Below are 15,309 nucleotides of genomic sequence, written 5' to 3'. Positions count from 1 at the left end.
CGAAAGCCCCCGACCCAGGGCCCGGGAGGGGCTGCGCTCGGCCGCCGCCGGCCCCTGCGACCCCCGAGGGTCCGAAGCAAGCCCCAGGTGAGCCCGGCCCGGGGCCTCCCGCGGGGGCCCAGGCGCCCCTCCCGCCGCCCTCCAGCGCCCCCTCTGGGCCGGGCCGGCGGCCGCCGCCGCCCGCCGGGGCCGAGGGGACCGGGAGGGGCGGGGGTCGCGGGCCGGGCGCCGGGCGCCGGGGGGGGCAGGGGGCAGGGGCCGCACGCGCCAGGCCCCGCGGCGGCCGCCGCGCCCTCGGGCTCCGACTCCGGCTCCGGCTCGGGCTCGCCATGGCTGCGGCGGCGCCGTGAGGAGGAGTCCGCGTCCTCCGTGGCGGCGGCGGCGGCCGGCTCCAGGCCGGGTTTTGGCGCCGCCCGCCTGCTGCCTCCTGGCGGCTCCTGAACTCCAGCCCCCTCTCTATCAGCCTCTCACTCCGTCTCAATATGTCTCAAGATGGCGGCCAATGTGGGATCGATGTTTCAATATTGGAAGCGCTTTGATTTACAGCAGCTGCAGGTCAGGCTTCTGCTCGCTCGGCCTCTCGCCCGGGGGTGGGGGCTGCGGGCGGTCGCGGCCTCCCCCGGGGCCCCGGGCTGCCCGGCCGCCGGGGGGCCGCGGCGGCGGGGAGGAGGGGGGTGCCGGGGAAAGCGGGGCCGAGTCGGGGACAAGTCCCTCTCGCTCCCCGGCCCCCATTGATAACTCGCTTGATCAGAAATTGATCCTCTTTGTTCAATTCATCGATCAGCCCAAGATGGCGCCGGGAGCCGCCGCCGCCACCGCTGCCCCCGGTGTCGGCCCCCACCCCGGGCGCCCCCCCGGCCCTGCGCCGCCGCCACCGCCGCCGCCGCCGCCGCGGGACCGGGGAGGGGGCGGCCCCGGCGGCCCGCGGGGTGCGCGCGCGAGCGGGGAGCGGGCGGCGGCGGGCGGCGGCGGCGGCGGGCGCTGCGCCGGGAGGGGGCTGCGGCCCGGCGGCGGCGCCCGGCCGCGCGCCCCGCGCCCCCGGCCCGCCGTATTCCCGGGGAAAGTTTGTGGGGAGTTGCTGTGGGGGGTGAAGCGCCTGCCTCTCCAGGAGGAGCCGCCGCCGCCACTGCCGCCGGCGCGGCGGAGCTGGGGCTGGTGGCGCTGTGGTGCCGCCGGCTCGGGGGAGGGTCAGAGCGGCCACCGGCGGCGGCGGCGGCGGCGGCGCGGCCCGGCTCCGGCCAGGCGGGCGGGTGGCCGGGCGGCCGGGCGGCCCGGCGTCCGCGCGCGCCCCGGCCCCGGCCCCGGCCGGCCCGGGCCCCGGCCGCCGCGCCGGGCTGTCAGCGGGCCGGGGCCGCACCGCCGTTCCCGCACCCGGCGCCGGGCTCCCCGAGCGGACACGGCGGTTTGTTTACGTCCGGGCGGGCGCCCCGGGGCCACCCGCAGCCGCCCCGCTCTTTTGTGTGCCTGCACGAGTGGCGCGGGCCGGCCTCCGCGGCCAGAGACCCGGGAAGGGGCGCTTGGGGGGAAACTTGCGAGGGGCGCGGGCGCCGGGCGCGCGGAGACCGTGGGTCGGAGCGCCCCGCGGGAGCCGGTGCGGACCGAGGGCAGCAACTTTCCCCGAGCGCAGGCCCTGCGCTGCGCCCCGGCGCGCCGTCTGCCCGGGTGGGGGACGCTTCCTCCGCGCCGCCTGTCCGGGCGGCTCTAGCTCCGAGCCCAGCGACTCCCGGGGGGCCCCAGTGACCCGCCCGCTTCGCTCCGCTCTGGCCCTCTCTTCGGGGGTCCTGCCCCCCTCACTCCCAGCAGGGTCCGCGGGCGCAATGGAGCGCGCGGCCGGTCCTCTCCGAAATGCCTTCTCGGGTCGGGTTCTCGAAAGCAAAGCCCCGGGGGCCCCCCTCGACTGTGGCGTGCCCGGCCACGATCCGCGCGCCGAGCCCAGGGCGCCGTGGGGGGATCATGCGGGGGCTTCCCATCCGGGGCCGGTGCCGCCGCGGTGCCCAGGGGGCGCGTTCCTGCCTGCCACCCCTCACCCGGAGGAGCGGCGCGCCCTCGGGGTTCGCCCCGAACCTGCCGGCTCCGCACTTGCGGAGCTTGGACAGCCCCGGGACTCTGCCAGGTGGATGTTGTGCGTAGCCGGAGCCAAGTTGAAGGTGAGCGGCGTGTGGGCCAGAAGCCTGGGGAGCGCTGCCGGGGGCGAGGTGGAGGTGGGGGGGGGTTTGGTCTGCGGCTCGCCGGGGCTCTGGGCCATCCGGTGCTCCGGGGGTCGCCCAGCCTTCCTTAGGGACGGCCGCAGCGCCCAACTCTGAGGGGTGCGGGAAGGTAAACTTGACCGAACTTTCCTAACCCGGGGGACCGGTGATAGTGACCTACGATACTTTTAGGAGGGAAGCAAATGAACTCCAGATGCAACCTCCTATGAAATGAAGCGGATTGGATTAAAACGTATATAAATGGAGTCTGACAACTTTCATTGTATACGCTTGTTTTCTTTTCCTGTCTACGTGGGAACGATAAAACAGACTCATAGTCGTTATGAAATTTCTTAAGATTTCTCGCTTAACTAGGAAGAAGACTATGTGAAATATGTATTTCTGATAAGATTAAAACTTAAAGGAGTTTGAGTATTTATTGACTAAAATAGATTACTCCAAAGTGTCTATTGTGTAAATTAGATTCCTGAATGTTATGAACACAGCCGAATGGCATTTTTGATAAATTGGTCTACCCCGTTTTAGTAAAAATAGCTCCCTTTTACCATAATTTAATTCCTGTGCTTACTGTAAAACCCGTTGTGGAGTTTTGAAGAGAGAAACCTTATTATTTTTTTTTCTTGTCTTCCTAAGTGGACATTTAGCTGAACCTCAGTGAGGTTTACTTTTTAAGCATCTTGGCAAAACTCCATGGGAGATGGATTTGGTTTCCAGAGAGGTATTAGATTTTGTGAACCCTGTGACACCCTGAACCCGCGGCTGATTAGCTGCTTCAAGGTATCATGAGGATGTTTAACTACGGGATTGGGTTGAAAGTTTCCTTGTCAGTTTATGTGAATGAACTTTAAGGTGTTGATCTTGAAAAAGCAAATTATGGGAGCGAGCATCACTATTGTTTTGTTTTCTGTACTAAGCATCCATTGGCTTTGGGTGATAGATAAAGATTTGGCATTAGATGAGTAACTGTTGCTACTCCAGCGAGGGTCTTAGAACCTTCGTTGGGCTATGGAGTACCAGAGTTCAAGTATAAGGCTAACCTGGTTCTTTCTCTGGGTCCTGAAGAGGCCTTTTGAGTTGGTGTCAAGTTTAACGTCATCTCTGTTCCCACAGACAGTAAGTGAGCCAATGAGACTGCAGTTTGAGAAGAGAGAATTCATTAGTTTCAGACTCTTCTCTTTCCAGAGCCCCTGACCCAGAGATCGGGTGGCCCGTGCAGCCCAGTGTGGGCTATGGCCCTGCCACCTGAGGGTAAAGAGGCTGGGTCTCGACTAGACTCAGACCCAAGTTGGGGACAAGACAGTTGTGCCCCTCCCATGCTTCTGCTACGTGGCAGGGCCCCGGGCCCTAGTCCTTGTGCCTCGGGTTGGTCTTGAAGCTGCTCTGGGGTGTGGACTGAGTGCCCAGGAAGAGAGCTTCTGAGATTGAGCTCTGTTTCGTTTCCTTTTGAGTCCCAAAGGCTTGTGGTATGGAAGAGTCAGTGCTTTGGTGCTGCTAAGACTAGTTGGACAAGTTTTTTATCCTACCCCAGACTTGTAAAAACCAGGCTTTTTTTTTTTTTTTTTTTTTTTTGGTAACAAGAAAAACACCATTGTATAAATTTGCCTTTTAAATACATGTTTGAAAAGAGGACACTTTCTAAAATGAGCTCATGTAACTGTGTGTGAGCGAAGCTTTTGGGGATGGGGCCTGCCAGTGACTGGCTTCCCTTTGGGGCGTTATTCCGACCTGATGACTCGTGCTCCCCTTTAAGGAGTGTCTGCAAAAGTAACCTTGAAACATTTTCCTCTTTTTCAAAATCAGGAAATAATTCCAGTTTTGCCGAAAGTCCGTCTCTCTGATAGGTTTTATGTTGTGTTTTCCTGTTATGGCAGTATTCCCCAGAAGTATATTATTTTGATTACAATAAGTATCCCATTCAGTACCCTTTAGAAAATACCGAGGAAACAAATCATCAAGGAGTTCTACACAGCTGCTGTCTTTGTTTTCTTGGTTCTTTTAATATCAGTGTCTTTGAGATTGGGTGTGGGAGGGGGTCATTGTCCGTGGATTAAAGGTTGTTGGTTTTTTTTTTCCCCCTTCTGTGTGAAACTATGTAGTCTTTCTTTCTTTTTTTTTTTTAAAGGTGCAAGGCAGTGAAGGGATAGGGTTATGCTAGAACTCCTGATACAGCTGGGGCTGAGTCCCGCCCCCCCCCCCACCTCTTTCCCCCTTTTCATGTAGCTCTTGCCAGTCATTAGCTACACGAGGAAGTTGGGAGGGCAGGGGGACAAATTGCCAATCCCCTAAGGAATTACTCTCTCCTAATCCACTGAACTAACCTGAAAAATGCTGTCTGGGGAGCCGATGGAGCCCGAGACCTTTAGTGGTGTTTGAAAATGTCTCCAGCCCTAATTGTGTACAATTAAAACAGACCCCGCAGAAGGGACAGTAGTCAGTGCTTCTTGGCCAGCACCCCTCGGGGTCTGCCTGTTGCAGTCAACAGTCACAACTGCTCCCGAGGCTGTGCTCCCTGAGGCTGTGCTCCCGGTCCATCTTAGGACACAAAACAAGCCTCGAGGTAGAAGATCTATATTGGTTTCAGCTCATTTCTGAAGCACAAGGAACATCCTCAGTGTAACGAAGGAAGAACAAATTTGTTAGAGGGAAGCGGGCACATTTTTAAAAAAGAGAAATTCATCACGTGAAAAATCCCGACAGAGCTAGGCCAGATTCCTCCCTGTGCTCTTTGTTTTACACAGTTTTACAGGTTTATGCATTTGGCGTCATGTATATTTCGCATACTTGAAAGGCAGGTGTATCTGATGGCCAGCCCCACAAACCGGACCTTCAAATTACTTTATACGATCCTACCTTACTTTAGGAATTACTTAAAAGCTGATATATAGTTCATTTAACATATAAGCATGTAGATATATAGTTGCTTTTCCTGTGAAAGGTCTGATTTTTACAAGTAATTGTCAAAGATAGAAAGTGGTTATCTTGTTCTATTGTTTTGTCTGAAGCTCTGCATTGTGGCTGCAGAGAGAGAGTTTTGGTTTCCACTGAAATTCCCCTGCCTCTGATTGTTTAAACCAGACCCTTAATCTTATTTTAACATACTTAAAACGTTCAAAAAACCCGGAAGAATTGTTTTGTATAAGTAGCAAGTGAATGTAGTTTAAACACTCAAGCAATTCTGGTATCTAATTGAAAACAGGTGGAATTCTTGGAATCCTGTGTTTGAATCTTATTATAGCAAAGCACAGAGACACTTTTTACTTCTGGCCATTTGTTTTGTTGAAGCTATTTGAAGAGGGGCCCCGTGACCTCTCACTGTGCCCCACTACTGTTTACCTGGACGTTCCAGTCGTGCTGGGCATTTTAGGAACTAGATGCCTGTGTCTGTCTGGACACCCAAGAAGGTGCATGTGCCGATCATGGGGTGAAAAAGGAACCATAACGTCATAATTAGAAGTGTGATTTAATATCTGTATTATATAGCGTTCATGACAAAGAAGTTGTGGATTCACCTGTGATTTCAGATTTAATACACATTTATTGACATGAGCATTTGGATAAATTTTATTACACCCTGATAATGATTTAGAATTCAGAGAGAAATTACTTTTCCTAAAAACTCTACATTTAGGGATATAAACTCACATAGCACCCCCCCACCCCCCCCACAAAACAAAAGCAAAAACAAAAACCCAAACAAACCCAACTGCCAAACTGAGTTGGTTTCAACAGATGTCAGTGGTGGGACTCTCTGAATTATCTCGGCCACCTTTCCTATTCTAGTTTTCAGAGCCGGCTAAACAGCCCTGGTTTTGCCCTAAGTTTAAGAAGCAGGCTTTGGTTGGTGTTTAGGTATTGATTTTATTGAAGAGGATGGCTAAGATCTGTATTGAGCTGTTGGTCTGCCCCAGGTTCAGATTTGCTGAGCTGTAATCAGTCCTCATTTCTGCTGTCTTCTGAGAAATGTGTAAAGGACAGTGGCCTTTGGCTAGGTGGGAGGTGTCCCTGCAGGAAGCGACCTGGGATTAAGGGGTGAGGGGACCTTCATCGGCCCCAGAGCAGAAACAGCTTTGAAGCACCTTTGGGTTTTTAAAAAGTACACGTTCTACCTTATTCACATGATATGTCGCAGTTAAAAAAAACATCATGAGGGCAAACGGGTTTTTGAAAGACATCTAGTTTGTTGCAAAACCCATCAAGGACCTTTCCTTCGAAAAGTAAACAGCTCTCTAATAAAAATAATTCTCATTCTTGCTGTAATTAAATTCTGAGAGGATGATGATAGTGCACGAAATAAATCTTGTCATTTGCTTCATTTGAATCTGAAGGTTCTTCCTTGCTGCAGGATGCCGAGGGCAGTGGGCAGAGTTTTTGTGTTTATTAGAACCCTGGGCCATGGGCAGCCCAGGGAAGTGCCTCAGTCGTGGTTGGTAGGATTCCCACCTAGAGAAGGCCACCCCCCCACTCCCCATCGGACAGGTGGCTGGGGAAGGAGGGAGGTTGGGAAGCCTTCATTCCTCCCGGGAATTTACTCAGCACCACAAAGCAACTGGGAAAAATAGCCAGGTAGGAAATTCACACGGAAATGAATAGATTCTCCTTCCTTTCACTGAACACTATGAAAACGAGTTGGCCCACCCCCTTTATAAAACCCAAGGGGCCACAGTGGGGCCCACTCAGCTGACAGTTGAAACCTTCAATGCTTCTGGCTGTGATTTATGAAGTTAATGTAGGAAGAAATTACCAGAACTTGCTCGGAAGCTCGTTCTCTCTTAGCAGTATCCTGAGCCTGCCAGCATGGGGCTTGTTTTCTTAACATCTTTGTATTTGGCCGTGTTTATCCAATAAGTTAAATGAGTTAACGTTTTTTAAGAAGTTATGTATGGTTGCGAGGTGTTCCGGGTTTGGTGAAGGGAAAAACAAATTGACAAATGAACTCTTTCTTAAGTGAACGTTGCGAAATTGCAAGAAATGGAATGCCATTCTGACTGTCATTAAGATTTTATTTGGGTGTTGACAGCTTTTTGCTAAATGTAAGGCGTTCAGATCCTGTCCACTTAGCTGGGAAAAAAACAACAAAAAAAACCCCAACTAGCTTAAAAGCTTGTTCCCAGTTTCCTCCTAAAAGTCTCTCTTACCTTGGTTCTTTCCCCCCAGCACATTTTTAATATTTTATTTTCTCATATAGTTTTGTGTTTTTAAGACCCAAAAGAATAGGAAGTCCTTTCAGGCATCTCGGTTCTGTTGATATTTTCGACCTGTGAGCGAGCGTCTCTGGTTGATCGCCAGCTTCCCTCCTGTTTTTCGGGGAGTAATCGCTGTTTAGGGCAGAATAGCTTGATGGCTAATAAATGACGCCAGAGGTAAATCCTTGTCGTCAAGAGCCTGAAGCTGCAAGCAGGAGCCAGGCCCGTGGGCCGTGGGGAGGGAAGGGCCTCAGAGGCGCCGCTGCTCTCAGCCTAGGCGCTGCCAGCCCCGGGCGCCTGCTGTCACCGCCGCCTGCCATTTCTTGCCCCTCGTCTGAGCCCCGGCCCTGCCAAGCCTGTCCCCTCCTGTGTTGTGACAACTGTTGTTTTCGTATTTTTTTTTCTTTGTAAGTATTTGTGGAGCTCCATTATTTTGAGATTCTTGGAAGAAAGATACTATGTAAATGAAAATTAAAAATAAAATTCTTGCTGGAGGGAATTGTGCATTTAATTTTTCTGATTAGGTTTGGAAAAGACTTTTTTTTTTCCTTACCCTGAAAATAGGAACATTCTGTTGCTCCTATCACCATTTTTGCTTCATTCTGAAAGGTGTGGCAGATAATGGTGAAACATGTCTTTTATTTTCTGTTTTTCACCATGGTAGTTGACCTAGAACTTGAACCCACGAGATTCTGTGTACAGTGAATTATTTCTGTTTCACATTGTTCTGCTCTGCCCTCGCTGAGCTTGTAGGTAGCAACTGCCCGTAGAACACAGACCTTCTAAAAGGAGGAAGATTTTGAGTCTCCGAACACCCAGAAGTTACAACTAAAATTATGGGTGACCCCGCGAATCAATTTCCAACTTCCCTTCTTGTTCAGAGGGCAGAGACGTTTTTCAGTCGTATGATTTTGAAACAGAAAACTGCGACTTCAGGAGCATTCGTGGAAGCATTGATTCACTGGGATCGCTTCATTTCAGCTGTGCGTCGGTTCCTGGCTTACATAATAGCGTGTGCTGTCCCAGCATTAGCCGAGGTGGGGGAGCAAGGTCAGGTTTGGGGTCATGCTCCTGTTGCATTGGCATGTTGGGGGGCCCGGGAGCCCGACAGGAAGCCCGGGCTGTTGCAAGGCGCCCATCCAGGAGACTTGGTCCACTAGGGACCACACAGTGCCACGTGAGCTCAGGAGGCCAGTGAGCGCCAAGGGCCTGGAGAGCAGTGCTAAGCGGTCAGAAAGGCGTCTCTTGGGACCCGGTCACCTTGGCGGGATTGGGGCGGGGGCGGCGCTCCATCGGCTCTCTTCTCCCTGCTCAAATTTGTCAGCATTGACGTGGGATTGGGAGAGGAAGGGTATTGCCAGTTGTGGCTTAAATGTCACTGTCAGGGGAGCGAGAAGTGGTTTGCGATTGTTTTACTTTGCTCCGTGTTGGTATGTAATTATGCTGTCATTTTACAATGCACCAGTACTTTAATAAATCTTGTGTGTGTGTGTGTGTGTGTGTGTGTGTGCATGTGCAATTGGTTCTGGGGGCTGCTTGTTGTATGCAAGAGCCGGATCTTTCTCGCACACGAGAGCTGAGCTGAGTGTGTAGCCTTTCCTTGTTTCAAAAGTGTGTTGGAAACAGGTCACGGTCCATTATAGACGTGGCTGCCGGATTAATCCTCCCAAACCATTGATCCCTTCGTGCTGTTCTTTCTCCTTCAATGCCCACAGGGGCTCACTTGGGTGCCGAATGGAGACCACTTTCCTTAGGCGAGCACGCAGAGTTGCTGATGGCTGCTTCCACTTACCCAAACCTCTTGCTCCACTTAAAGATCTGGGCTCGATGCTCACTTTGGGGAATGCTCTCACCCTCCCTCTGCACATCAGAATATCAAACCACCTTTCACGCAGTCTGTTCCTTCCATTCTGACCCAGTGCTGCGGGAGCCTCTGTGCTCCAGGAGTTGGTGATGCCGGGCAAGGTCGCAGCCCTCGCCACCTGGGGCAGCGGGCAGCGGGCGTCTGGTCTGTGACGGAGCCGTGCGCCGTGAGTGGTCGGAGGGCTGCAGAAGAACGGAGTCCTTGTTGGGGAAAGCCTCCCCGGGACAGAGAGAAGGCCTCAGCTGAGATCTGTGCACCTGGGGAAGGAGGGAGAGAGGGCATCCCAGCAGAGCAGCTGGGGTGTGCCTGGTGGTCCCTGAGGTCTGGCTCCCTTCCCTGGACCCCATGTAGCATCCACCAGGGCTTCCGGCTGTGCCTCACCACTCAGCGCTCCTGGTCTGCCCCTTATGTTGTCCTGTATCTGCTGTTTCATCCAACCCTGTATGGTAGCGCCCAGCGAGTCCCGCGGCAGCAGCATCCCGGCCTTTAAGGGGGCACAGTCCTGGATATTTTGGTTTCAGACTCATTCAGCTGGTTCACTTAAGAGTGCAAACGGAATTCGCCATAGGATTGTGCAAGGGAGATGGCATATATGAAAATGGCTGTGTTTTGAAAGCTCCGATAAGTGTATGCGCCAAAGGAACCTGCCTTTCTTATTTATTTCCACTTATTAAATTCCATCTTTGTAAAGCGACATGTACATTGGTTAAAATATATGTAATTGTATTTGTGATACGTAAAACATAGGGGGAAAAATCCACATTTTTAAAAATAGAATTAGGCAGAACAATTCTTTGACAAAGATTTATTCTCTGCCGCTGCCCAGAGCCTGAATGGGAGGAAACTTCCCCCTAAGAATGGGGAAAGTGCGTATTGTAATGATTAGAGCCCGACCAGTGCAAGGGAAAGCAGGCAGCAAGAGGCCTGACGGTCTGGGTGTCAGCCCTGGAGAAATGTCCCCCATGTGCTCAGCCCGCAGGAGCCGCCCCACGGGCCTGGCGTGCGAGGCAAAGGCCCTGGGCCAGGCCCTCTCCTGAGCACTGGCCTTCATAGCCGGCATGCTTTCTCTGCTTCTTCATTTACAAAGAAAGTACCTAGGATATTTTTGTGGAGGTGACGTCACTGTCTGGCCACATAAGCATTTGCATGGATTTGGGGAAGTGAGGGTTGCCAGGGGCAGCTGAGAGGAGCCACAGACCCCAGGGGCCTGCCTGGGTGGCTGATGGGGGCAGGGTGCCCCCCCCCCCCGCACCCCTGCCCCCACACCCCTGCCCCCAACAGGGACTGGAGGAGCGAGAGGAGGAGCCAGGCTGGGGGAGAGGGTATGCTCCTGGTGGCATCTGTGGGATTTGGGGGGGAGGGAGTTTGGGTGGGAATTGGGGGGCTGAGCCCTGGAGAGAAGGAGAGGGGAGCTCAGTGGAGAGTTCGAGGTCGGTCGGTGTTGAAGCGTAGGTGAGAACTTGAATCCTGGGGGCAGGAGCCTGGGGAGGACTTGTCTGCTTTGCCGTTGGTACACCAGAGGCGGGCATCATTTGTGCTGGGGAGGGCTGGAGAGCTACTCTGAACCGGGGGACCCCCGCCTGAGTGTTCACTGCGCAGCATTGCTGTGCGTGGTGGACGTATAATAACTGGGTTCATGCCCACTGGTGACAAGGCAGTCTTCAACTTTCTTTCTTTTTTTTTCTAAGTTTACACCGACAGCTATCATTTCCCAAGTACTGACCAGGGGCAGGTGCATTTTGGGCCCTTGATTTCTCTCTCCTGTCATCCACACCATGGCCCCGGGGAGGAGAGAGGACTGGCTGGTTGGTGAGAAGCCAGAGAGCAGCATGGCTTTCCCGCCGACCCCTGCCATCCATGAGACCGGCTTTGTAGAAGCCCTGGCGTCCTTGTGATGAGGCTGTGGGAAGCTTCAGGGGCGGGACCCAGGTCCATGGACCACCTGAAGTGAGCCCAGGCCGGGAGGTCACTTAATGTGAGCGGCTGGAGATGGAAGTGAAGCCTGGGGGGTGGGCGTGCCGGTACCTGGGTTGACCTCGGTGGGCGGACCCCTTCTGGCTGAGACCTTGCTGGATCTGAGAAATTTCCTAGAGCCTCCCCAGCCTTGCGACTTGAGAAGCCACTCATAGTGCTCCAGCTCCCCAGAGAAGGGAATCCGATCCTCCTTGGCCTGGCACCGAGCGTTCCCAGCAGCCAACGTTACTTGATAGTGGGGGCGCAGCGATCGCCTCGAACCCAGAGCAGCCCTCCTTTCTGTGCCCCTTGCTGGCCTCCATGTCCCATCTGTGCAGGCAGCAAGTGTGTCGGAAGAGATTTGGGGAAATGGCAGTAGGCGGGAGAGACGCCTGATCATGGGACCTGGACCATGGGGAAGGAGGAAGGGGGGCGGGGCGGAGCTGGCAGGGGCGAGGCGGGCTGGGGAGCATGACTCTAACCAGGGCTGTTCTCTGAGACACGGGCCTGAAGCTGGGGCTAAGAGCAGTTTGCTTTAGAGCCTAATATTTATGTGTCCCCCTGTGCTGGCCAGGACACGATCCCCCTCGCTCAGTCCCCGGGAGTGCAGTTGATTTAAACGCTCAGGGATGCTGGGTTCAGATCTGGGCAGCATCACCTGACTGCACCAGGCACACGGGGAGTTCAGTCCTCAGTTAGACATCAGAGGCAATGTCGTGGTGCATTCAGTGAGAGACTGGCTTTGTAAGGCGTCTGTCCCAAGAGAAGAAGTACCCCTCCCCCCATCCACTCCTTAGGTCTCAATCTAGGTTAGTCAGGGAATTATCATGGGAAAATGGAGCTTTTAGGCTACTCCGAATTCGTATGACCTTTTTGCATGTCTGATTTTTTTTTTTTTTTTGGATGGTGCAGCTTTTTTGGTAATGATGTTATAAATTTAAAAAATATATGCAGAAGGGTGCAGAGGTCTTAGAAATAAGGCAGCATGTGTGAGAGAAGTTGTGGCAGTTTTGTTTGTTTGGGGGTGAGTCGCAGACTGGTGGGGCCATTCATTCGAGGGAGGCTGTCTCCGTGGTGCCCGATCACCCCTGGGGCGCCAGGAGGAGGAAGCCCCCGGCTCTGCTGGTCAGGGAACCAAAGGACACACAGGATCCCCAGGTGTCAGGTTATAAGGGCGGAGGGTCTGGGAAGATGAGCCTCGGCCATTTCACTCCATTGACTTCACCGCTGGGCCGTGCACTGTTCTAGCACAGGATTCTAATGGCCAGAACAGTGGGGAAACCCCTGCCTTCAAGGAACTTACATTCTGGCAGGGGAGACAGAAAGTAAGCATAAGGGATATGTAAATTCTTTATTGCATGTGCCCCGGGCGTGGAGTAGGCAGCAGGACCTCTGTGCAAAGAAAGCCCCACTGAGTCACATGACTCAGTCACCGGCCAGAGTGAGGAGGGCGAGGTGGTAAAGACCAGCAGGGCAGGGGCGCTTGGGTGGCCCCTTCGGTGAAGTGTCTGCCTTCGGCTCAGGTCATGATCTCCAGGACTTGGAATTGAGCCCTGCATTAGGCTCCCTGCCCAGCAGGAAGCCTGCTTCTCCCTCTCCCCCTGCTTGTGTTCCCTCTTTCTGTCAAAAAAAAAAAGAAAAAAAAAAAAAAGACAAGCAGTGGGCAGGAGACTCTGTGTGGAAGGCCTAGTCCTGGGGAGGGTTGGGGAGGGGCAGGGGAAGAGATACCAGCCCGAGTGGGGGGGGTGAGGAAGAGGAAGGAACCTGAGCCCTGGTGTGTTGGGGCAGGGCCCCTGGGGTCGTGGGGGCTGTGGCTGAGAAGGGGCTGGCTGTGGGTGAGGTATCAGCTGTGGGTGAGGTATCAGCGGAGAGCCTGAGTGTGGGAGCAGGGCAGGGAGGGAGGGGCCTTCTGGGTCCACTTGACCCTGAGCGTCAGGCAGGCCAGTGTCACCTGGCGCCTGGCGCTGGCCCTCGCACACTGCGGCCGGGCCCAGCCCCACGGGTTTATTAAAAGCAGGTGGGGTGACTGCCCTGTACTTGAGCGCGGGGCGTGACTCAGATGTGCAGGGAGCTGGCCTGGAGTTCTTTCTTCTCCCGTGTTTGCTTTTTGTCGGTAAATCCTTTGTAATTCCCCAGTTTCATGATGTAATTTTAATGGAATTAAACTTGAACACTTTGAAATTATGTAATTAATTACGTTCAGCTTCAATTACAATGACTAATTATAGCGTGATACCTGGTGGCAAGTCAGGTAGGTAGGTACTGGTGGGGTCTCGCGCCTGCCAGCCATCAGGACAGCCACCTTCTGGGCAGCACCTGAGCCACCTGTGCCCCGGGGACAGGGCGGCTGCCTCGTGGGTTGCCTGGGGTGCTTCTCAGTCCCACCTCTCTCTGGGACAAGCCGATGTGCAAGACAAGACGCACTTCCGTGGGAAGTGCGGGGAGGGCGGGCGGTGGCGTGCGGGAAGGGGACTTGGGGATGCCAAGGCTCGAACTTGTTTGCAGGTCGAAGAGGACTCACTTGTAAGTTTGGGGTGCCGGGAGGAAGCTGAGGGCCCTGTTGTGAGATCCTTCCCTTCTCCCCGGGGTGCGGGAGGGAGGCTGCTTTCAGGGACATGGGAAGTGTCAAAGAGCAGCTCAGACAGTTGACGGTTTACGCAGAGAAGAAAAGGTGTGAGAACCACCTTGGGGTGAACAGCAAAGGTGTGAGTGGGTTTAAAAAGGTTCCTGTGGGTGTTATTTCCAGGTGGCCGAAGTGCAGGGCTTCTGGAACCAGTAAATGGAGCCTGGGATGCCAGATCCGAGCTCTGTGTTTGCAGACTTCCCAGAAAGTCTCCCTCCACTTTGCGCGCAGTGGTGGTTTGACCTTGTGTTAGGAGGAGGGACTGTCTAGCTGGAAACACTCACCCGAGTTGACCGCCGCCCCCTAAGGCACCCACGTGTCCTCCTGCTGGGGGACGAGCAGCTCCAGGATGGCGGGGGGTGCAGCGTTCCCACGGGGATGGAGTGGCCAGGCCCTTCCGCCCTGTGCTGGCACAGCTGCCCGCCTGCCCGTCCTGACCCCAGACACACCTGCCATCCAGCTGTTCCTCCACGGAGGCTTCTCGGAATGGGCTCGAAACACAGGCGCCTGCGTGTGGCATTGGGGGCCAGTGTGCCGAGTCTGCGAGGTGCCTGCTGTTTGTTCGAGAGGCTTAGGGCGTTTTCCCAAAAGCTGATTCTTACATCTCAGAGAGGTTTTCACAGTGCTGTCTCTAGGTTTTCCAGCATATTCCTTTCCCCACTAGGTGTGCGGAGGGGGCCTCCCTGGTCAAGGAGCCCCCGCTCTCAGAAGCTTGAGCAGAGGCTGTGATTTGGGTTAGGGCCATTAGGATGTCTGACAATCTTACAGACCTTTATTTTTTAAGGGACAGTGTGACCTGGAAACGTTTGAGTGTACAACTAGTTTTCCATTTTGGTGTTGGGGGGGGCGATGGTGCAGAGTGCTCTCGAAAACATTTTTTTTTTTTTTTCCTATTGAACATGCTTCAAAGAATGGCTGCCCGGACACAATGCCCAGTACCTCTGTTCTGTTACTTTCTACTTTTCTTTTCTTTCCTTTTCTTTTTTTTTTTTTTTAATGTAAGCTCTACGCCCGACATGGGGCTTGAATTCCCGACCCCAAGATTAAGAGTTGCATGCTCTACCGACTGAGCCCAGCCGGGAGCCCCTGTATCTCTATTTTTTAAGATAAAATTTATGTAAAATTCACCGCTTTAACCTCTTTAAACCATGCACTTTGGTTTTTTTGCACGTATTCATAACGTCCTGCAACTCTTACCGCAGTTCGGGTTGTAGAACACTGCCAGCACTCCGGCAAGAATTCTGCCCGCCCTGTTAGCCATGACCCCCCGCCTCTGCCCTTCCCCCCTCCCGCCGCAGGTTCCCCATACCCATTCCTCTGCTTTCTGTCCCAATGGATTTGCCTGTTCTGGGTATTTCACATGTGAATGGAATCCTACAGTGTGTGGCCTTCTGTGTCTGGCTTGTTTTGCTCAGCGTAATGTCTTCCAAGCCCGTCTGTGCTGTGGGTCAGATCCATACTTCATTCCTTTTCAGGGCT

At 54.1% G+C, this 15,309-nt stretch overlaps 1 protein-coding gene across 7 annotated transcripts in view; it reads left to right on the top strand.

Annotated features, from left to right (window-relative positions):
- Positions 1 to 251: 251 nt before the first annotated feature.
- The window catches only part of CUX1 (cut like homeobox 1), a 352,615-nt gene continuing 337,557 nt past the window's right edge, over positions 252 to 15,309 (top strand). For 3 of the 7 annotated variants that reach the window (XM_004761600.3, XM_045075000.1, XM_045074999.1), the window contains exon 1: positions 1,280 to 2,147. In XM_004761600.3, coding sequence (XP_004761657.1) covers positions 1,818 to 2,147 — 330 coding nt within the window. In that variant the 5' untranslated portion in view covers positions 1,280 to 1,817. Of the gene's footprint in view, positions 556 to 1,279; positions 2,148 to 15,309 lie in introns of those variants that run through there. The other 4 variants (XM_045075004.1, XM_045075001.1, XM_045075003.1 and 1 more) reach the window with 3 other exon arrangements.

This window comes from Mustela putorius, unplaced genomic scaffold (assembly GCF_011764305.1).
Source record: "Mustela putorius furo isolate JIRA1106 unplaced genomic scaffold, ASM1176430v1.1 tig00000139_pilon_pilon_pilon, whole genome shotgun sequence".
NCBI lineage: Eukaryota > Metazoa > Chordata > Mammalia > Carnivora > Mustelidae > Mustela > Mustela putorius.
This window is presented reverse-complemented; position numbering and strand designations above follow the sequence as displayed.